Source organism: Salvelinus alpinus, chromosome 3 (genome assembly GCF_045679555.1).
Source record: "Salvelinus alpinus chromosome 3, SLU_Salpinus.1, whole genome shotgun sequence".
In the NCBI taxonomy this organism is placed as follows: domain Eukaryota; kingdom Metazoa; phylum Chordata; class Actinopteri; order Salmoniformes; family Salmonidae; genus Salvelinus; species Salvelinus alpinus.
In genome coordinates this window covers 57,504,539-57,527,192 of record NC_092088.1, presented here as the reverse complement: position 1 = coordinate 57,527,192, position 22,654 = coordinate 57,504,539, and the positions used below count along the sequence as shown (strand labels likewise).

At 45.1% G+C, this 22,654-nt stretch overlaps 1 protein-coding gene across 2 annotated transcripts in view; it reads left to right on the top strand.

Moving 5' to 3' along the window:
* The window catches only part of LOC139570997 (spectrin beta chain, non-erythrocytic 1), a 136,594-nt gene extending 114,431 nt beyond the window's left edge, over positions 1-22,163 (top strand). For both annotated transcript variants that reach the window (XM_071393429.1, XM_071393428.1), the window contains 16 exons: positions 7,469-7,693; positions 8,422-8,511; positions 8,700-8,984; positions 10,123-10,253; positions 10,684-10,888; positions 10,986-11,360; positions 11,534-11,778; positions 12,917-13,055; positions 13,251-13,335; positions 13,494-13,690; positions 14,341-14,441; positions 14,745-14,799; positions 18,881-19,083; positions 20,225-20,398; positions 20,517-20,559; positions 20,747-22,163. In XM_071393429.1, the coding sequence (XP_071249530.1) occupies positions 7,469-7,693; positions 8,422-8,511; positions 8,700-8,984; positions 10,123-10,253; positions 10,684-10,888; positions 10,986-11,360; positions 11,534-11,778; positions 12,917-13,055; positions 13,251-13,335; positions 13,494-13,690; positions 14,341-14,441; positions 14,745-14,799; positions 18,881-19,083; positions 20,225-20,398; positions 20,517-20,559; positions 20,747-20,950 (2,757 nt within the window). In that variant the 3' untranslated portion in view covers positions 20,951-22,163. The remainder of the gene's footprint in view (positions 1-7,468; positions 7,694-8,421; positions 8,512-8,699; positions 8,985-10,122; positions 10,254-10,683; positions 10,889-10,985; positions 11,361-11,533; positions 11,779-12,916; positions 13,056-13,250; positions 13,336-13,493; positions 13,691-14,340; positions 14,442-14,744; positions 14,800-18,880; positions 19,084-20,224; positions 20,399-20,516; positions 20,560-20,746) is intronic.
* The last annotated feature ends 491 nt before the right edge of the window (positions 22,164-22,654 follow it).

The window sequence follows — 22,654 nt, the reverse complement described above, 5'->3', positions numbered from 1 at the left end:
GAAAGGGTCTAAACCATCTGGCCCAGATGTTTTTTTGGGGTCAAGTTTAAGGAGCTCCGTTAGGACCTGGGACTCGGTGACTGCCTGCAGGGAGAAACTTTGTACGGGAAAAAGAGGGCAAAAGAGGAAGAAGCATCAGGGATAGTCGCATTAGAAGGGGTGGGAGATGAGGAAATGCTGGACGGGCAAGGAGGCATGGCTGAGTCAAATAGGAATCCTGATTAAATGAAGTGGTGATTAAAGAGCTCAGCCATGTGCTTCTTGTCAGTAACAACCACATCATCAACATTAAGGGACATGGGCAGCTGTGAGGAGGAGAGTTTATTCTCCAGGTCTTTAACCGTTTTCCAGAACTTCTTGGTTAGACCCACAGAGAGAGAACTGCTCCTTAAAGTAACTAACTTTGGCCTTCCGAATAGCCTGAGTGCACTTATTTACATTTACATTTACATTTAAGTCATTTAGCAGACGCTCTTATCCAGAGCGACTTACAAATTGGTGCATTCACCTTATGACATCCAGTGGAACAGCCACTTTACAATAGTGCATCTAAATCTTTTAAGGGGGGGGGGGGTGAGAAGGATTACTTTATCCTATCCTAGGTATTCCTTAAAGAGGTGGGGTTTCAGGTGTCTCCGGAAGGTGGTGATTGATTCCGCTGTCCTGGCGTCGTGAGGGAGTTTGTTCCACCATTGGGGGGCCAGAGCAGCGAACAGTTTTGACTGGGCTGAGCGGGAACTGTACTTCCTCAGTGGTAGGGAGGCGAGCAGGCCAGAGGTGGATGAACGCAGTGCCCTTGTTTGGGTGTAGGGCCTGATCAGAGCCTGGAGGTACTGAGGTGCCGTTCCCCTCACAGCTCCGTAGGCAAGCACCATGGTCTTGTAGCGGATGCGAGCTTCAACTGGAAGCCAGTGGAGAGAGCGGAGGAGCGGGGTGACGTGAGAGAACTTGGGAAGGTTGAACACCAGACGGGCTGCGGCGTTCTGGATGAGTTGTAGGGGTTTAATGGCACAGGCAGGGAGCCCAGCCAACAGCGAGTTGCAGTAATCCAGACGGGAGATGACAAGTGCCTGGATTAGGACCTGCGCCGCTTCCTGTGTGAGGCAGGGTCGTACTCTGCGGATGTTGTAGAGCATGAACCTACAGGAACGGGCCACCGCCTTGATGTTAGTTGAGAACGACAGGGTGTTGTCCAGGATCACGCCAAGGTTCTTAGCGCTCTGGGAGGAGGACACAATGGAGTTGTCAACCGTGATGGCGAGATCATGGAACGGGCAGTCCTTCCCCGGGAGGAAGAGCAGCTCCGTCTTGCCGAGGTTCAGCTTGAGGTGGTGATCCGTCATCCACACTGATATGTCTGCCAGACATGCAGAGATGCGATTCGCCACCTGGTCATCAGAAGGGGGAAAGGAGAAGATTAGTTGTGTGTCGTCTGCATAGCAATGATAGGAGAGACCATGTGAGGTTATGACAGAGCCAAGTGACTTGGTGTATAGCGAGAATAGGAGAGGGCCTAGAACAGAGCCCTGGGGGACACCAGTGGTGAGAGCACGTGGTGAGGAGACAGATTCTCGCCACGCCACCTGGTAGGAGCGACCTGTCAGGTAGGACGCAATCCAAGCGTGGGCCGCGCCGGAGATGCCCAACTCGGAGAGGGTGGAGAGGAGGATCTGATGGTTCACAGTATCGAAGGCAGCCGATAGGTCTAGAAGGATGAGAGCAGAGGAGAGAGAGTTAGCTTTAGCAGTGCGGAGCGCCTCCGTGATACAGAGAAGAGCAGTCTCAGTTGAATGACTAGTCTTGAAACCTGACTGATTTGGATCAAGAAGGTCATTCTGAGAGAGATAGCGGGAGAGCTGGCCAAGGACGGCACGTTCAAGAGTTTTGGAGAGAAAAGAAAGAAGGGATACTGGTCTGTAGTTGTTGACATCGGAGGGATCGAGTGTAGGTTTTTTCAGAAGGGGTGCAACTCTCGCTCTCTTGAAGACGGAGGGGACGTAGCCAGCGGTCAGGGATGAGTTGATGAGCGAGGTGAGGTAAGGGAGAAGGTCTCCGGAAATGGTCTGGAGAAGAGAGGAGGGGATAGGGTCAAGCGGGCAGGTTGTTGGGCGGCCGGCCGTCACAAGACGCGAGATTTCATCTGGAGAGAGAGGGGAGAAAGAGGTCAGAGCACAGGGTAGGGCAGTGTGAGCAGAACCAGCGGTGTCGTTTGACTTAGCAAACGAGGATCGGATGTCGTCGACCTTCTTTTCAAAATGGTTGACGAAGTCATCTGCAGAGAGGGAGGAGGGGGGATGAGGGGGAGGAGGATTCAGGAGGGAGGAGAAGGTGGCAAAGAGCTTCCTAGGGTTAGAGGCAGATGCTTGGAATTTAGAGTGGTAGAAAGTGGCTTTAGCAGCAGAGACAGAAGAGGAAAATGTAGAGAGGAGGGAGTGAAAGGATGCCAGGTCCGCAGGGAGGCGAGTTTTCCTCCATTTCCGCTCGGCTGCCCGGAGCCCTGTTCTGTGAGCTCGCAATGAGTCGTCGAGCCACGGAGCGGGAGGGGAGGACCGAGCCGGCCTGGAGGATAGGGGACATAGAGAATCAAAGGATGCAGAAAGGGAGGAGAGGAGGGTTGAGGAGGCAGAATCAGGAGATAGGTTGGAGAAGGTTTGAGCAGAGGGAAGAGATGATAGGATGGAAGAGGAGAGGGTAGCGGGGGAGAGAGAGCGAAGGTTGGGACGGCGCGATACCATCCGAGTAGGGGCAGTGTGGGAAGTGTTGGATGAGAGCGAGAGGGAAAAGGATACAAGGTAGTGGTCGGAGACTTGGAGGGGAGTTGCAATGAGGTTAGTGGAAGAACAGCATCTAGTAAAGATGAGGTCGAGCGTATTGCCTGCCTTGTGAGTAGGGGGGGAAGGTGAGAGGGTGAGGTCAAAAGAGGAGAGGAGTGGAAAGAAGGAGGCAGAGAGGAATGAGTCAAAGGTAGACGTGGGGAGGTTAAAGTCGCCCAGAACTGTGAGAGGTGAGCCGTCCTCAGGAAAGGAGCTTATCAAGGCATCAAGCTCATTGATGAACTCTCCGAGGGAACCTGGAGGGCGATAAATGATAAGGATGTTAAGCTTGAAAGGGCTGGTAACTGTGACAGCATGGAATTCAAAGGAGGCGATAGACAGATGGGTAAGGGGAGAAAGAGAGAATGACCACTTGGGAGAGATGAGGATCCCGGTGCCACCACCCCGCTGACCAGAAGCTCTCGGGGTGTGCGAGAACACGTGGGCGGACGAAGAGAGAGCAGTAGGAGTAGCAGTGTTATCTGTGGTGATCCATGTTTCCGTCAGTGCCAAGAAGTCGAGGGACTGGAGGGAGGCATAGGCTGAGGTGAACTCTGCCTTGTTGGCCGCAGATCGGCAGTTCCAGAGGCTACCGGAGACCTGGAACTCCACGTGGGTCGTGCGCGCTGGGACCACCAGATTAGGGTGGCCGCGGCCACGCGGTGTGGAGCGTTCGTATGGTCTGTGCAGAGAGGAGAGAACAGGGATAGACAGACACATAGTTGACAGGCTACAGAAGAGACTACGCTAATGCAAAGGAGATTGGAATGACAAGTGGACTACGCGTCTCGAATGTTCAGAAAGTTAAGTTTACGTAGCAAGAATCTTATTGACTAGAATGATTAAGATGATACAGTACTGCTGAAGTAGGCTAGCTGGCAGTGGCTGCGTTGTTGACTTTGTAGGCTAGCTGGCAGTGGCTGCGTTGTTGACACTACACTAATCAAGTCGTTCCGTTGAGTGTAATAGTTTCTACAGTGCTGCTATTCGGGGGCTAGCTGGCTAGCTAGCAGTGTTGATTACGTTACGTTGCGTTAAAAGAACGACAGTAGCTGGCTAGCTAACCTAGAAAATCGCTCTAGACTACACAATTATCTTTGATACAAAGACGGCTATGTAGCTAGCTGTGTAGCTAGCTACGATCAAACAAATCAAACCGTTGTACTGTAATGAAATGAAATGAAAATGTGATACTACCTGTGGAGCGAAGCGGAATGCGACCGGGTTGTTGAGTGCGGAAGTTCTATTCGGTAGACGTTGGCTAGCTGTTGGCTAGCTAGCAGTGTCTCCTATGTTAAGGACGACAAATAGCTGGCTAGCTAACCTCGGTAAATTAAGATAATCACTCTAAAACTACACACTCTAAACTACACAATTATCTTGGATACGAAGACAGCAAAGACAACTATGTAGCTAGCTAACACTACACTAATCAAGTCGTTCAGTTGAGTGTAATAGTTGCTACAGTGCTGCTATTCGGTAGACGGTGGACGTTTGCTAGCTGGCTAGCTGCTGGGCAGATAGCAGTGTAGACTGCGTTAGGACGACGTAATACGATAATTACGCAATTATTTTTGATACAAAGACGGCTATGTAGCTAGCTAAGAAGAAATTGCTAAGATTAGACAAATCAAACCGTTGTACTATAATGAAATGTAATGAAATGTAATGAAAAGTTATACTACCTGCGGACCAAAGCGCGAATGCGACCGCTCGCTCCAACCCGGAAGTCAATGATCTCCAACCCGGAAGTCAAATATTTCTCATTTGCCTGAACAATAGCCAGTCAGTCTGAGTATGCATGTGCCGAGCCTTTCACCAAATGCAATTCTTGAGGTGGAGTAACTCTGCAAGATTACGGTCGAACCAGGGGCTGAACCTGTTTTTAATTGTCATTTTCTTTATGGGGGCTTGTTTGTTAACAATACCACTGAAAATATAAAAAAGAAGGTCCAAGCATCTTCGACAGAGGGGATCAAGCTGATTCTTTACCATTTTACAGAGGCCAGTTCATGAAGGAAAGCTTGCTCATTCAAGTTTTTTAGCAAGCATCTATGACAAATCTGGACAGGTCATTTCACTGAGCAGCCATTACGAACACAGGCTGTAAAACAGTGATCACTAAGGTCATTACAGAAAACACCTGACTGATACTTATCAGGATTATTTGTGAGGATAACATCGAGGAGAGTAGCATTTTTTGGGTGTTTGGAGTCATACCTTGTGGGATTGGTGATTTATCTGAGAAAGATTTAGGGAGTCCCATTGCTTTAGGACTTGGTCAGGTGGTTTAAGCATGTCACAGTTTAGGTCACCTAGCAGGACAAATTCAGAATTAGTGTAAGGGGCCAGGAGAGAGCTTAGGGCAGGTAGGGTACAGGCCGGTGCTGATGGAAGACGATAACACCCAGCAACAGTAAACAAAGAGCTATTTGAAAGTTTAATGCTTAAAACCAGCAAATCAAATTGTTTGGGGACAGACTTGGTAGAGACAACCGAGCACTGAAGGTGGTAAAGATTGCCACTCCCCCACCTTTGGAAGATCTGTCTTGCCGAAAAAGGTTATAATCAGAAAGGTTAACATCAGTATTCAAAACACTCTTCCTTAACCACGTCTCAGTAATGACCAACGTCTGGATTGGAGCTGTGAACCCACACTTTCAATTGATCCAAGCTTCTAGTGTTAACATGCAGAAAACACAGGCTTTTACGAGAGCAGAAATCAGTGAAGCAGATATCAGAGCACAAGTCAGAATTGGGGCTAGCAACTGTAGATGGGCCAGGGTGTACACGCACATTTCCAGATATCATCAACAGTAATACAATCAAGGCACGGCATAGAACAGGGAGAGATCTGCCGTGCTGATTTATGACATCTGAATGTGCATCAGATGGCAACAAGGTCATATTGTACAGCAATTCCATCAGGTAACGTGAATACAAAGCCGGCGAGAGGTGGTTAGAATAGGATGGGAGGCCAAAAGTCTGTGTAACCAATAGAGAGTCAGAGTCCCGAGTGTGGAAACAAACATAGTTTGTAGTCAACAAAGTATGCAGGAGTCATGAGGCAAATAGCAAAATGCACAAGAAAAAAATAAAATATATAACGACTTGGGGCTAGTTATTGTAAGTTCAGAGTCACTCGCCCCAACAGTGGCTGTGTGCTGGAGGTGAGCGAAAGCTCGGGAGAGAATGGGGGGGTGGTACCTGTACCAGACAGGGGGAGACAACCAGGGCAGACGGTGAACAGATCTCCAGGTGGAATCCAAGCAGCAGTGCAGCAGGCAAAGGGAGTAGGTGTCACACCCACTTGGGAGAAGCTTTTATTTCTGGAGGCAGATTTCTTGTAGAAAATGCCAGTGAATGGTCTTTGAACAGCAGGAGGGGGCTTCAGAGGACGCTTGTTGGGCCAAAAGCCCTTTTACGTCACACATTAGTGCAAATTGAATTTGTACCTGGTCTGTCCTTTCAAGCCTGGGAGCTCAGCTCCAGGTTGGAATGGTGTCCTCAGGTCTCTGCTGTTTGTTTGCTAGAGCATCCTCTGTATAGCTTGGTACTGCTGGAGCTTGACATATTGTATGTCTCCCACGGTTATGTTATGTCACCATATAGGACTGCGCTCTTTTCCTCTCCCTTTGATTGGTGTGTAGGTAAATGGTACATTTCTGTATAATTTTACATCATGGTTTCATATTAGGTAAAAGTACAATGTCAGTAATTGACCTGAGGATAAATTCTCTTGCATAGCCAAACGATGAGCGAAATGTTAGGCCTGATATTAGGTTTTCTCTTTTCCTTAATTTGGAAAATTGCAGCATAAGCTACACCGCACACATATGCCGTGTTGGCTCATAGTTTATTATGCAGATAGTTTATTCATACTAGCGAGTGGCGCTGTAGTGAGCAGACAAACCACGTTATGTAACAGCCCATGCTTCTCACATACACCCCCCCACCCCCACCCCATTATGTTATCTCTCCCTTGCCATGATGTGTGGAGGAGCCAGCTCGGTGTCTGTGAGATGTGTAGTGTGTGAGAGAGACAGAGTAAAACAGAGAGAGAAATGGAGCGGAACAGAGAGCACTTGGTAGAAATACAGTCGAGAATATTGATTGTATATTAGCAATTATAAACTGGGTGGTTTGAGCCCTGAATGCTTATTGGCTGACAGCCGTGGTATATCAGACCGTATACCACGTATGTCAAAACATTTATTTTTACTGCTCTAATTACGATGGTAACCAGTTTATAATAGCAATAAGGCACCTCTGGGTTTTGTGGTATATGGCCAATATACCACGGATATGGGCTGTGTCCAGGCACTGCGCGATGGGTCGTGCCTAAGAACAGCCCTTAGACGTGGTATATTGGCCATATACCACACCCCCTGTGCCTTATTGGATAACTGTGTAATTAAAGATTGTGTACCCATGGTATCCTTTGTGTAACCCAGACCTAAAATGTGTGCATGTGAGAGAGGGAGTGCATTTCCACAGTTTGTTCGATCTGCGAGAGAGAGACCGGAAACTCCTAGAGCACAAACGAGACGGAGAACTCTGGAACGCATGCTAGGGGGTTGACCAGAGAGGGAGCTAGAAAGAGCATGCTATGACTGTCTCTCTCCTCTCCACTCCTCCTGGTGTGGCATCCTTAGATGCTGGAGAGCCAGGTGGAGGTGCGTCAGAAGGAGGTGGAGGAGCTGCAGAGCCAGGCCCAGGTCCTCAGCCAGGAGGGGAAGGACACAGATGAGGTGGACGGCCAGCGCCGCATCGTGGAGAAGAAGTTCCAGCAGCTGCTAGACCCACTGAAGAAGAGGAAGGGAAACCTCATGGCCTCCCGCGAGATCCACCAGTTCAACAGAGACGTGGAGGACGAGATCGTAAGTACATTAAACCTTTAATCTAGCCTAGTCGTGTGTCTGTCTGTTTCTGTCTGTCTGATTCTGTGATCCATTTCTGTCTGTGTGTGTGTGTGTGTGTGTGTCTGCCTGTCTGTGTCTGTCTGTGTGGCTGTCTGTCTGCCTGTGTGTCTGTCTCAGTGTGGGCGTGCACATGTGTGTTTCAGAGAACGAGTAAAAGAGATGATGTACTGTATGCCTACTTGTGCAAATGTTAATTGTATTTTTATGCAAATGTGTATAGGCTACAGTATGTTTGTGCTTGTGTGAAATCCCTGCCCTTATGGTAGTGTGGAATAGCAGCAGAAGCTGAACAGCAGAGCAGTTCCCTTGTGATTTAAGTGATATTGTCTTTTTTTCTCCTCTTTTGAGGGAAGGCACCCACCAAGAGTAGCAGCAGGTGCATGCTTTCATAGCTGTGAGGGTCTGTTTATTATTCTAATGACTGTATTGACTCCTTTCATACAGGCAAGAAGGAGCAGGCCACGTGTTTTGAAATGAATGGTTTGGGTCTCTGAATGGAACTGATGTGTCTCATCTGTGTATGTCATCAACTGCATTTAAAATGCTTAGAAAAGAACGCTTTGCACAAATCATGCTTTTCAAGTGGTTAGTTGTTGTTAAGTTTAATTTCTGTCATTGCATTTGCTACATCAATGCATCAGTCTTCACGAAAAGTATTCCTACCTATTTCTGTGTTTTCCTCTTAGCTCTGGGTTGAAGAGAGAATGCCACTGGCAACATCTACAGACCACGGAAACAACCTGCAAACAGTCCAGTTACTCATCAAGAAGAACCAGGTAAGAAACAAACTCCCATCAGTTTGAACCTTGAACAGTATTTCCATCCATAGAATATTAGCTCCTAGCATTTACAGTACTACCATTAGAATCCAGTGACAGATCTATTTCTGTACCAGATAACCACTGTACTTTTAAAGCAGCTGATATCATTCTGACCTGCTGCCCTTTGACCTCTCCCCCACCAGACCCTGCAAAAGGAGATCCAGGGCCACCAGCCGCGCTGTGACGACATCTTTGAGCGGAGTCAGCAGGTGCTGAAGGATGACGACAACAGCCCCAGCGGCGAGGGGATCCGCCAGCGGCTGGCCGACCTGCGGCGCCTGTGGGCCCAGATCCTGGAGGAGACGGCCAAACGCCATGGACGCCTGGAGGAGGCCCACAAGGCCCAGCAGTACTACTTTGATGCTGCCGAGGCTGAGGCCTGGATGAGCGAGCAGGAGCTCTACATGATGTCAGAGGAGAAAGCCAAGGTGAGGGGTGCAGTGGGTCAGAAAGCTAAAATTGCTGTTCATAAGCAATCAGAATGAGGTTTGAATGTGAAGTAGGATGGTGATTGGACCTGATAGGATGAGTAGCAAGCCGTTAGAGATACAAAGTGGCTTTTAGTTAGGACTGGTGGGTTGCACTCCAGTATTTTGTTGGGATGGATCATTAGTAGGGGCAAAGTTGAATAGGAAATTGGGTTTGGTTACAGGGCAAGCTGCTTTTTTGTAACAGGGCAAAGCTGCTGGATAGGAGGGCTGGTTGATACTGTACCAGGGGTATTGCTGCACTTGGTAGAGTTAAGTCTATGACCATTGCCCAGTAAGTTGTTGGTTTACCAGGCAGAAGTGGGTCATTGTCACGAGGTGAAATGAGGAAGTCAGTGGAGGGTGACTTGGGCAAACAGGCTGAATCCCAATTCTTCCCCTTTTCCTTGATGCTTTGCACTCCATTTGCATAAGTGTCCCAAAACTGAAGGAGTGAAAAATATAGAGGGTATAGGAGCTAATTAAGACTTCCGATAGCCTCTTCGACCAAGCCAGCAAGGTTGCAGGCTCCAGAGCTGTCCCAACAAAATACAAAATAGTTGAGAGGCGTGCCTAATTATATGACACATGCGTTTGTTTGTGTCTGATTACAAGACATGACACATAAAACAAACAAAATACCTCCCAAATGAAATGTTCAACTGTTACTGAGGGATTTGTTCATTTGAATTTCATGCTTGTTTTGTTATTTAAAAGTGGAACATGAATTGCATCATTCAAGTCAGGAGTGTGTCCCGAAGTTGATGGGTTTATTGATCCCTTCGCCACTCTCTGGAGTTGTGTTAGCAACACGTGACAATGGAGGGACGGCTGAGCGAGTTGGTAAGGGCGGGGGGATGATTTGAGATTCAGCGAGGGCTGTGTGGTATTGGATGTGAAAGGTGAGTAGGCAGAGAAAAGTCTTCCAGGCCATCATTTCATTTGTCCTTGACTCCTTAACATTTCCCTTCTACAGGACTGGATCTCTGTGAGACTAGTCTATTTCTAGTCAATACTGTGTCCTCTACACTGATTGTATGTGCCGGTTCATACTCACTGTCTGCGTCTGTACCTTGACTCTGTCACTCTCTCTGTGTAGGATGAGCAGAGCTCCGTGGCCATGCTGAAGAAGCACCAGATCCTGGAGCAGGCTGTGGAAGACTATGCTGAGACTGTCCACCAGCTCTCCAAGATCAGCAGGGGCCTGACGGCCGCCGGACACCCAGAAAGGTGAGGGGCCTCAGGGGCTTATCCTCAGGGTTAACAATCCCCTCCAGTGAAAATTGGAAGTTGAATCCATGATCCTATTCACCAATTTCAGACTAAAGAACGTTAAAGGGATAGTTCAGGATTTTGGCAATGAACTCGTGAATGCCATTTTTATGTCTCCGCGTCCAGTATGAAGGAAGTTAGAGGTAGTTTTGCGAGCCAATCCTAACTATCCCTTTAAACCCAGAGTGGTCAGTCAGTACCAGACAACTAACATTAGATCAGTGTAAGGTTAAGCTCCACTCCTGCTGAGTTGAAGTAGGATTTAACCACCCAGAGGTTTAACACTTGACAGTTTAGCATCCCAGAAGAGAGTGATGATAGGATAATGTAGTTCCTATATCCTAACCCCCTCCCTCTCTGCCTCCTCCTCCCTCCTCCTGCTGTGTAGTGAACGGATCGGCATGCGTCAGTCCCAGGTGGATAAGCTGTACGCGGGGCTCAAGGACCTGTCGGAGGAGAGGAGGGGGAAACTGGACGAGAGGTTCCGTCTTTTTCAGCTCAACAGGGAGGTGGATGACCTGGAGCAGTGGATCGCTGAAAGGGAAGTGGTGGCTGGGTCACATGAGCTGGGACAGGACTATGAACATGTCACGGTATGTAGTGCCACCCTGCCACCCATGTTCCTTTGTTGCCAGAGTATCTTGCGGAATATGTCCATTCAGACGTTGCTGTGATAATCTCCCTCTACAGATGCTTCAGGAGCGTTTCCGTGAGTTTGCTCGCGACACGGGCAACATCGGTCAGGAGCGTGTGGACACTGTCAACCAGCTGGCGGACGAGCTCATCAACTCGGGCCACGCCGACGCGGCTACCATCGCCGAGTGGAAGGACGGGCTGAATGAGGCATGGGCCGACCTGCTGGAGCTGATTGACACACGCACGCAGATCCTGGCGGCGTCCTTCGAGCTGCATAAGTTCTACCACGACGCCAAGGAGATCCTCAACCGCATCCTGGACAAACACAAGAAGCTGCCTGAGGAGCTGGGCCGAGACCAGAACACAGTGGAGACCCTGCAGAGGATGCACACCACCTTTGAACACGACATCCAAGCCCTGGGGACACAGGTATGACAATGACACCAGAGAGACGTAGCCAGAAAGCCAAAATGCCTAAAACAGATTTTAGACTACAGCCTTAACAAAATGTGCAGCTATAAGGTGAATCTCTCACAGATCATAGACAAGACTTCTCAACATTTAGTATCTGCCTACCCATATTTCTCCCTTTTCCTCCCCAGGTGAGGATGTTGCAGGAGGATGCTGTGCGCCTGCAGTCTGCCTATGCCGGAGACAAGGCTGATGACATCCAAAAGAGAGAGGGTGAGGTTTTGGAGGCCTGGAGAACACTGCTGGAGGCCTGTGACGGCCGCAGGGTCAGACTGCTCGACACCGGCGACAAGTTCCGTTTCTTCAGCATGGTCCGAGACCTCATGCTCTGGATGGAGGACGTCATCCGCCTAATCGAGGCTCAGGAGAAGCCCAGGTACCGTGAACCTGATGGGAAGCGGTTTTGCCTCAGGCTGGTTCTTTTAATAGTTTGGCATTATTGCAGTACACATTTTTTTTCTCCTACCGACTCCCCAACAAAAGCCAGAAAAGAAGGTGTGAGTAATCTCTGTAGTTTTCTGTAAGCAGCTTTTGGTCTGCAGCTTACGCCGTAATCACACTTTCTCAGGTCTGGATTTATGTTTCTAATCCTCAATGTTCCGATTGTTGTTATTTACGAAGTTATCCTCACTAGCTCACCCGAAACAACCCTCTGTATGAATGCTGTAGCTCTGGCACTGTAGTGTAGCTCAGGTTTTCAACTGAAGGCTCAGCTGAATGTATTGCCACCCACGGATGGTCCTTTTTATAACCACTGAAGATGCAGCTGCAGAAAATGGTGAATACTCAATGTATCAATACTCAATGAATGTCCCAGGATGTCTTCTCTCAGGGAGACAACAGCACACCAAGCCCTTATCTGGCTCTGGTTTCAGCTGTAATTGTGATAATCACCAGGGTCGACAAGGCCTTCATTATCTGCGCCTCTCAGCTGAATCTCAGCCAGCAGCTTACCATGGAGACGGATGAAGAGGGAGAGAGGAAGAGAGAGGCGGAGAGAGATAGGAGGAGACAGAAATAGAAAAGATAAGAGAAAGACAGACAGACATAGGGGGCTAATGATGATGTAAGGGGAAGTGGAAAAAAGATACTGGAGGAAAAGAAAGGGGGGAAGAAAGATGGATGGCTAATGGGGTGAAGGAGGAAAAAAGCGGGTGGGCGAGGGGAATTGAGAGAGAGACTTGGTTTGTGTCAGCAATTGCATTGCTCTGTTTCCACTGTCTGAGAGAACGACACCCTATCCTGACTAGTGTTTAGTTTGATAACAGCATGGTCCCAGGTACCCACCCTGTAACATCATTATGTTGAAGGCTGTAGTCCACTGAAATACGCTGGGTGTCAGCATCCTGTCTGGACAGTATGTACATGTGGTTTTAGAAAACATATGCTAGCATCGTAACTAGCAACGTAAGCAGCATTTCTTGGGTAGTTTAAATGCCAGGTAACCTAACCAAAGGACATTAGGACCTTGGTGTGTTCAGTGTGTGTAACTGGGTTATTGTTGTGTCTTGAAGGGACGTGTCATCTGTGGAGCTCCTGATGAACAACCACCAGGGCATCAAGGCTGAGATCGACGCCCGTAACGACAGCTTTACCAACTGCATCGAGCTGGGCAAGTCCCTGTTGGCACGGAAACACTACGCATTAGAGGAGGTGAGGGGCCAACAATTTCATAACACCCTCACAGATTCGTACCTCCTTCTCTATTCCGGTCTCTGTTTCTTTCTTCACCCCCGTTCTCCTTCTTTCAGTCTCCGGATGGAAATGTGGCTCCCTCTGGTTTTGTGTTGCGTCATTAAATATATGGTGTTTTTAGACTCGTTTAACTTAATTTCCTTCCATTTTCAGATCAAAGAGAAGTTACTACAGTTGACGGACAAGAGGAAAGACATGATTGACAAGTGGGAGGACAGATGGGAGTGGCTTAGATTGGGTAATTCTATCAAATCGTTTTCAGTCTGTTGCACAGTATTAGCTAAGAGTAGTGCCTTGGGGCTCACCGAGCATTATCCCACAGTCCCTTGGTATTTCCAGAGGTATCACCGTTACTTTTTATTGCCATGGTGTGTGACTAGCTGTGTTTCTGCCCAGTTCTGGAGGTGCACCAGTTTGGAAGGGACGCGGGTGTGGCCGAGTCGTGGCTGCTGGGACAGGAGCCGTACCTGTCCAGCAGGGAGATGGGTCAGAATGTGGATGAAGTGGAGAAACTCATCAAGAGACACGAGGCCTTTGAGAAGTCAGCTGCCACCTGGGAAGAGCGGTTCTCTGCGCTGGAACGGCTGACTACGGTGAGAGGACGGGGGGTGTTCACAACTCACTGGGCTGTCAGTTAAACCATTCATCCAATAACTCTATCAATTTTGTTTTTAATTAGATTAGACATCCATCTGCAATGCTCTCATCCCATTTGTCTGTCAGTCAAATCGTGACTTAAAGGTCCAATGCAATGAAGTACCTTGCTGTGATTGTTTTCAATTCAAATTGTAAAAAACTAACAAAAATAGCTTCTTAGCAAAATGCAATTTCTCAAGCAAGACTTTTGCTAGGAGTCTAGGGAGTGTTCTGAGAGAGGAGTCGAATGAGAAGGATGTGTAACCTGAACTAGCTGTTTGTCAGAGAGGAGGGCAAACTCTCTTTGTTATTGGTCTATGAATGTATACTGCTGCCTGGTGATGTCACCAGGCAATTCAAAACATCCACCCAGCCAAACAAGCTGAAATTTCAGGCGACCTTTTCAAACAGCTCTTACACTAAAAGGGAATTATCATCATTTTCACAATTTCACAGTATAATTCCAACCTCATAGTGCGGAAATATATATAAAACACAGAAAAATCATGTTTTTGACTGCACCTTTAATGAAATTACTTAAATGTTTACATTTCAATTGGACAAATTCTGTTTGTCATTAATGATGTGTGTCTGTTCGTTGATGCAGATGGAGTTACTGGAAGTGAGAAGACAGCAAGAGGAGGAGGAGAGGAGGAGAAATCCCCCACCTGCAGAGTCCCAGACGGACACTGCATCGCCACAGCAGAAGTAAGATATGAGCCTGGAGCACCATACTGAAATAATGTTTGGTCTGTTTGTGTGTCTGCTCTGTGTCTGTGTTTAGACTGAGCAGGCATGCTGTATTCTGGTATTATGACTATCCCAGTGTGTTTATTAAGACTTAAGTACAGTGTTTGAGGCTGACAGTTTTCTGTGTGTGTTTATAGATACTGCAGTACAGCGTTGGAGACTGACTGTTGTCTCTATACTGTATGTTATGACTGTCCCAGGGTGTTTATCCTGCACTATGTTTGAGACTTACTGTTGTGTCTCTGTTTGTTGTCCCTACAGGGAGGGTGAGCAGGTGTCTCTGAATGGACTGCCATCGGACCAGGACTCCCCTCGGGTTAGTTACCGCTCCCCAGCCTACCAAAAGTACACCAGCTTTCAAACCCGCAGGACTGGGATTGGGCGAGAAAGGCGGGCGGGCTGGACCGTGACCCCCCAATGCCTCCCTTGCCCTTTGAACCCCCTGCCCCCACCACAGGGAGAGGACTGTACACCCCTCCACCCCTGACCCCCACCCCCCCACCCCACCAATGGTTCTGACAGTTAGTTAGTCACACTTATTCCTCATTTACCATTTAGCTGTATCCTAATTCCATTACAGGAGACTATACTAATTCTATCTTGATTATTCCTTTTTATTTTTTATTTGCATAATGCATTTTAATGGAAATTAGCTTTGCTGATTGCAGTTTCATTTATGGTCGTTTTTATTCACCTTGTCTTATTTTATCACATGGATGTTGCAGGACTGAACATAGATGAACAGTAGCAGGGTACTAGATAAAAAATAATTGGTTCAATCGTATAGTTATTTATGCTTTCATCTTTTTACCTTCATATTCCTTCAAACCGACTGGTACCTTTATTGATACTGATCGAACACTCCACTGAGGACGGCTGATAAATGCTAGCTGCAGCTCACAGGAGGCTGGTGGCACCTTAATTTGGGAGAACGGGATCATGGTAATGACTGGAGCGGAATCAGTGGAATGATATCAAATACATCAAACATATGGTTTCCAGGTGTTTGATACCGTTCCATGTGCTCCGTTCTGGCTGTTATTATGAGCCGTCCTCCCCTCAGCAGCCTCCACTGCTGCAGCTAAATACTGTAGTATTTACTGATTAGATGTAAGCTAGGCCGAGATCAAATGAGAAAGTAGAAAGAAGATGAAACCGTTTTTGAGTTAGGCAACCCTATTTCAGAAGCAGTACAACATTTCCAAAATGAACATTTTGAGATTTGAGCAAAAGGTCCAAAAAATAAGTTATTTAATTGTATTCACAGTAGATTGACATGATCTATTGACCTATTGACACCAGAGAAAGGCATAATGGGACACAGAAGCACTACAGCACTACGTAGTCTAGAATGAGAATGAGCACAGCATGAGTGTGTGTGGGTGTGTATATAAGTGTGTGTCAAAGGGAACAAAGAAGAACACGCCCTCCTTGCCCCCCCCCACTCGTATCTTTTCTTTATATAACTTTTTTTCCCCTCTACTGTCAGGTTTTAGTCTTTATTCCCTATTTTTCCTTTCCCCTCTTTCTCTCTCCCTTCTCTCTTCTATCCCTGTTTTTCTTCTCTTCTGCCTCTCAGCCCGACACTCCTCTCCTCCTATCTCCATCCCTGATGATATTACTCTTTGTGTACGTTATTATTTACAAACTTACCATGTGGAACCTGAATAACTGACAGACAAAATACATGGCTTAATCGTTGCCTCAGTAATGCAGTTAAATCGTCTTTAGTCTCAGGTTTCAAGTTGCCCCAGATCAAATCAACCAGGTCTCTTGCAAACTAGATTTTATCTCAATTACTTGCCTGAATAAATAAAGGTTAAATAAAATTCAAGAGAATAGGAAATCAAAAGTATTAAGTAGCTATCTGCCCCAGATATCCATCCATTTACATGACCTGCACATCCATACCACACATGTTATACCACTGTCAGACAGTACCATCTCAAATACCATTTCACTATGCTTCACTGTCGTAATTCTGTTTGTAGGGTTGTTCCAGTCATGGCGTGTGCGTGTGTGTGTGTAGAGGGGTGTAAGCACATTCCAATTTATTCCGGTCATTGGGTCTCAGTAGTTCTATGGTACCTACCTTCTTGTTCTCATATCATTCTTCATGTTAGCTCTGTGCATCAGATCCTCATTTTATTCCTGGTTATGTTGCACGTTGAGTCATTTCAGCATCCCCAACCCACTAACGCACATTCCCCAATAAAACATTGTTAGTCAATCACTCCCCATGTATGTCCAGTTTTTGTTGTCCTTGTGCCGTCTACAAAATAACACTGTTTTTGTCCTCATGTCTTATGTTGGTTATATTGTTTTGCATGTCATTAACATGTTGGTAATCACCTTTCACTTTCAGTGCCCACTGTTTTTGTGTTTTTCTCTGTGTATTTTCTATGTTTTCATCCTGGGGTGGTTTAATACACATTGATGTACAATACTTTTTCAAAGATTTTTCGGTAACACTTTTCTTGACACCCAGCGTCATAACACACAGTCATAATCACTTGTCATAAGTGTTATGACCATATTATGACAGGTTATGACACTGGGTGTCAAGTAAAGTGTAATTGATTTTTCATACTATTTTTTAAATTTAATTGTCTTGTAGATATAATTTATCCAGTAGACTTCTGACAATAAATCTCCAGTATTTTGCTTTGGTGTAAAAAGGCACCCATCCAAACTGAGAGATCAATGTTTGAGCAATTCTAAGTTTAGTGTTTGTAGTTCTGCATAATGGTAATTTCTAAGGTAACTACAGTTACTGCTATCAAAGTGATCCTCCTTCAGGGTAATCAAACTTTGAGATGATCAGACTTCTTTACGTATTTATGTGGAGGTAACTGGATTCATATTATAAGCTTGGAGAGTATATTTGAGATAAAATGAGGGTGCAGATGTGACCATTGATAATATGATTACCTATATGAGTGTTAGCCCAAGCGAAAACTATTTTAGCTTTTACCCTGAACATTTAACAAAGAGGTGGTGAGAAATATCAGTCCCATGTTACACCAATCGAACAGTGCAAAACCTGGCAGCGATGCAGTCCTTCGTGTCCAGTATTGGTGGTCCAACCAATGGCAGGATCTCTGTATAAGCATCCAGGATTTGTCCATCGTCTGGCAAGCTCTCAGTTAAAGTGTCCACGATTGGTCCAGCCTTGAAGAGCTCAGTAATGGGTAATGAGTGACAAATTGGAGTGGGTGTGTTGTGATAAAATCTTTTAACTGGCCAATTTTGCATTCCCCTTCACTTTACAATAATGATACCGTAAAATGAATAATGAGTTCAAGCAATTGTGTTAATTGTTTGGGATTTTATTTTGGACTTTATCTCCCTTTTGCTGGCTTTCTCTTTCTCTCCAACAATATTTTGTGTGGGTGTGGCAATGTGGTGTGCACGTCTTAACCCCTGATCTGTGCATGTCTTTGAAATTTTCTCTCTCGCTGTCTCGGCTGGACTCCGGTCCCATTTTAACCAATCCCATAAACCAAAGCTCTTTTAAATCTGTAGGGTCCCAGCTTTTCTCAGAATCTATATAAATTGATTTTTACTGCATCTGCAAAGTCTCCGCCTAACCATGCTTAGATGGGTCGGAATCTGAGTTAGTCAAACAGTGAGTTATTATAAGTGAGAGTGAATCCAACTGTGAGTCATTTTAGAGGCTGTTCGTCTCAAGATTCGGATTGAGTCAGAGAGGTTCATGATGAATCAGTCAGATTGAGTCGTTTGATCAGAGTCAAGTTAGTGTAGAAGTCACAAAAATCAACTGTCCCAAGTAGATGGCACTCGATGTTGGAGAAATGGAGTGTGAGGGTTAGAGGGTTAGAGATAGGAGTGAGAAAGAGACTGAGATGGAGTTAAACACTTGATAAGTTTCACTCCAGGCACTGAACCATAAGACCTGAGACACTGTGGGTGACACAGAGATTGAGACATAATGTAAGAATAGTACAAACACTCACTTCTGGGGTTCAGTGTGTGCCGTTCATCTTATGATGAAGCTGGGCTATAATTGTGAAATTGAGGCACATTTAAAAATTTGAGGCTGGTGTAATGGCATTGTTTTGATTTATACAAATACATACCCAGAGGCTCTTTTACTCATCAAATGGAAATGAGGAAACATATTGGGATGAAAATATGTATTTTGGTATAATTTACAATAGAGTAGGCCTAGTCGTATAGAATATCCCTTTCTACTTAACTTTACTTGTCTTAAAGCCATTGTGATATAATATAGCAATCAAAGGGAAAGTACTGAATGTTTCTACACAGCCTCTGATCCTGCTATGCATGAAGCCAACTCTCTGATTTCCAGCGCCACTGTGTGTTTTGTCTACCAAGCCCCAGCTTTCTCTAATACCAGTTTCTGTCTACCTCAGGACAATGGGGAGGGAAGTGACATTGTAAATGGGGTGGCGGAGCCCAGCCCAGGCGGGTCGCCCAGTGCAGTACGCAAGGGCAAGCCCAGCCAGGCTGCCACGCTCCCGGCCAAGTCCCTGGACTCAACCCCAGCCAACCAGATGGAAGGCCTCCTGCACCGCAAACATGAGTGGGAGGGTCACAACAAGAAGGCATCCAGCAGGTACACACACACAATTCACATTCACTCCCCTTAGCATTTATTTGGACAGCGAAGCTAAATCTTTTAATTTGGCTCTATACTCCAGCATTTTGGATTTGAGAGGCGACAATACAGAATGCCACCTTTTATTTGAGGGTATTTTCATATCTGTTTCACGGTTTAGAAATGAAAAAACTTTATGTATCTAGTCCCCCCATTTGAAGGTGATACATAGTCAAATTCACTTATAGTGTATTAAATGTAGTCAAAAGTTTAGTATTGCGTCCCATATTCCTAGCACGCATTGACAACATTGAGCTTGTGACTCTACAAACTTGTTGGATGCATTTGCATTTGCATTTGTTTGTTTTGGTTGTGTTTCGGATGTTTTGCCCAATATAAATGAATGGTAAATAATGTAATGTGTAATTTTGGAGTCGCTTATTGTAAATAAGAATAGAATATGTTTCTGAGCACTTCTACATTAATGTGGATGCTACCATGGGGGCATGATCTTTGTGCATCTGTAACTTTCTCACTCATCATTATTCACAATTAATTCATGATTATCCATAATCATGGTAGCATCCTCATTAATGTAGAAGTGTTCAGAAACAAATTATTTTCTTATTTACAATAACATTTGCAATACATTATTTACCATTCATTTCTATTGGGCACGACATAATCCGAAACACAACCAAAACAAACTGCAAATGCATCCAACAAATTTGTAGAGTCACAAGCTTGATGTCATTGTGTGCTAGGAATATGGGAATAAATACTCAACTTTTGACTAAATTTGATACACTATAAGTGCATTTGTCCAAATACTTATGCACCTTCAAGTGAGGGAACTAGATACAGTACATAAAGTGCTTTCATTTCTAAACAGATATGAAAACACCGTTAAATAAAAGGTGACATTCTGCACTGTCGCCTCATAAAACATTTAATCTCAAATCCAAAACGATGGAGTATAGAGCCAAATTAAAAGTTTTAGCTTCGCTGTCCAAATAAATACGTAGGGGAGTCAACATGTATGCTTACTGGACATATTCATGCAAGTTGGAGCATGCAGCCAAATACTTTCCCCTGACAATAATGCCAACATTTTATTTAGCTGAACAGACTCTGATAACTGTGTTTCCTATGGTTTCAGATCCTGGCACAATGTGTATTGTGTGATCAACAACTGGGAAATGGGCTTCTACAAAGACATTAAAAGTGCCAGCCAGGGCATCCCCTATCACAACGAGATCCCCATCAGCCTGAAGGACGCTGCGTGTGAGATCGCCCTCGATTACAAGAAGAAGAAGCATGTGTTCAAACTGAAGTGAGCACTATTTGCTGTATAGCTCCCTATGTGTCTTGTATTATCAGAAGATGAGATCTTGCATACAGTACAGTAGTTAGCTTGACTTATTACTCAAGTTTTTATTTTCCTTTTACAGAGCTACAGATGGGAATGAGTATCTCTTCCAAGCCAAAGATGACGTAAGCTTGCTTAGCTTTTAATTTGTACATTGTGCATGAATGACTGATTATCTTCCTCCTGTGAATGTTGTGTATCCTTTGCTGTCTTTAGTCCCTGTCTCTTATGAGGATCGCGTGGGTGTCTGAGTGTTGATGTATTGGTGTGATCTGTGTTGTGTGTCCTGATAAATCCTCGTCTGGGCCGCAGGAGGAGATGAACTCGTGGATGCAGGCCATCTCCAGTGCTGCGTCCTCTGATAAGACCGAGATGACCCCCAGCAGCCATAGCACCCCCGCCTCCAGCCGAGCCCAGACCTTGCCCGCCTCTGTTGCCCTGGCAACCGAATCCAGCCCAGGCAAGCGCGAGAAAGACAAAGAAAAACGCTTCAGCCTTTTCAGCAAAAAGAAGTAGATCCTCCTCCCCAGCCCCTTCAATGCCATTCCTCTTCTCTCTTCTCTCCCCTGCTCCTGTTCCTCTTAAAGCGAGACTCCAGCATGCAAGCTCAGAGCCAAAACTCCACACTCTGTGCCTGACAATCCAACAGCCGGGCTCAGAGGTCAACCACAGTATGCCGTTTTCTTTTTTAAGATAAGGAACAAAAAAAAAGACAAACAATTATGTTAAGGTAGATTTGATGCTTTGGGCAGCTGCCATTGTAAACCATCCAGAAGTCGCCGCTGAAAAACAGGATAGGGTTTCCAGTTAAGATTTCTTTGTATTTTCTCTCTCTTTTCCTGCTTTCATCTCTGCTTTTCACTTGTTGCTTTTGTTGTTTTTTCCCAGTTCTTTTTGTAATCCTATGTAGTTTCTAGGGTCTGTCCTCAGTTTTGTGAGGCTATCTTTGAAAGATGACTTGCATTCTTCTGCGGTTGAAAAGCAAAGTCAGCGGTGCTTTGAACTGTGTGTATAACTTGTGTATAACAAACTATTAAAAAACAGTTTAATTTCACTTACTAATAAACAAGCCCTACAACAATTATAAGCTTCAATATAGTCTAACTTTTTTTTTCCGAAAACGTAGTATGACATTCATTTGAATGAAAAGATCATAATACTGTAATATGTAATCCTATACCTACTCGGGCTAAAGAAATTACTAAAACCAGTCAGAATGTTGGATATCCATGAAGAACTACAACACAGATTAAGGTTTATTTCTGTAATTTTTCAAAACATTATTAAACATTGTTTTCCTATGTATTTGAGTTGCATTATAATGTATGTTTAAAATATATTTAGTACAAAGTATAAAAATTAGATGTACAAAACAATAAACACTAAGCATTGTTGTTAAGTAGAAAAGTGGATTCTAAGGCAAATACTGGAATAAGGTCGCTTGCTTGTTGGCTATAGCACCACATATTACATTACATTATTTTGCTACATTCTCTAGCTATTTGATAAATAGTGTGCATTTCTCTGTCACTGTAACTATTGTAATGAAATATTTCTTCATATTGCACAATCAACAATGCCACGATGGGAGAAAGCTTGTTTGCCATAGCGACGCCTCTAGGTATGTAGTTTAATATGGACCATTGTCACAGGTAGATGGAACTGCACCCGTAGACTTTTGCCCTCTCTGTTAAATATGTGCAAATCCATTAAATTGCTTTTAAGATGACGTCTGTCTCTTGTGTTTTCAGTACTACAGCTTCACACCAAATCAGCAACATTTCCTCATGTCATTACTGCTTCTATACCATTGAATACATTTTAATGAAATCATGCCTCATTCAGTGCAAGCACTATATTCTCATTCATTACAACAACAACAAAAAACACAACACTATTACCAAGCAATTACAGAGCTATTTCTATGTAACAATTAAATTAATGGCAGAATAAATCATGTGTCCTTTCACTTCATTTAGGCAACATAGATTTTTGACTGCCCCTAAATGTGTGCAGCATCTAGTGGCGTTATGGAGATTTTGCAGCCAGTGTTGAACATTTCTGCAGAACGCGTATCTCGTTCTCAGACACCTTGCGCCTGGGTAAGAGGCTAGCAGAAAACTAAACAATATATCACTGGAAAAATACAAATACGCCATTTTAATTTGTTCTAATATGAGACGAAAGAACACTATTGGCAACAGTTTGGTAAAATGGCTT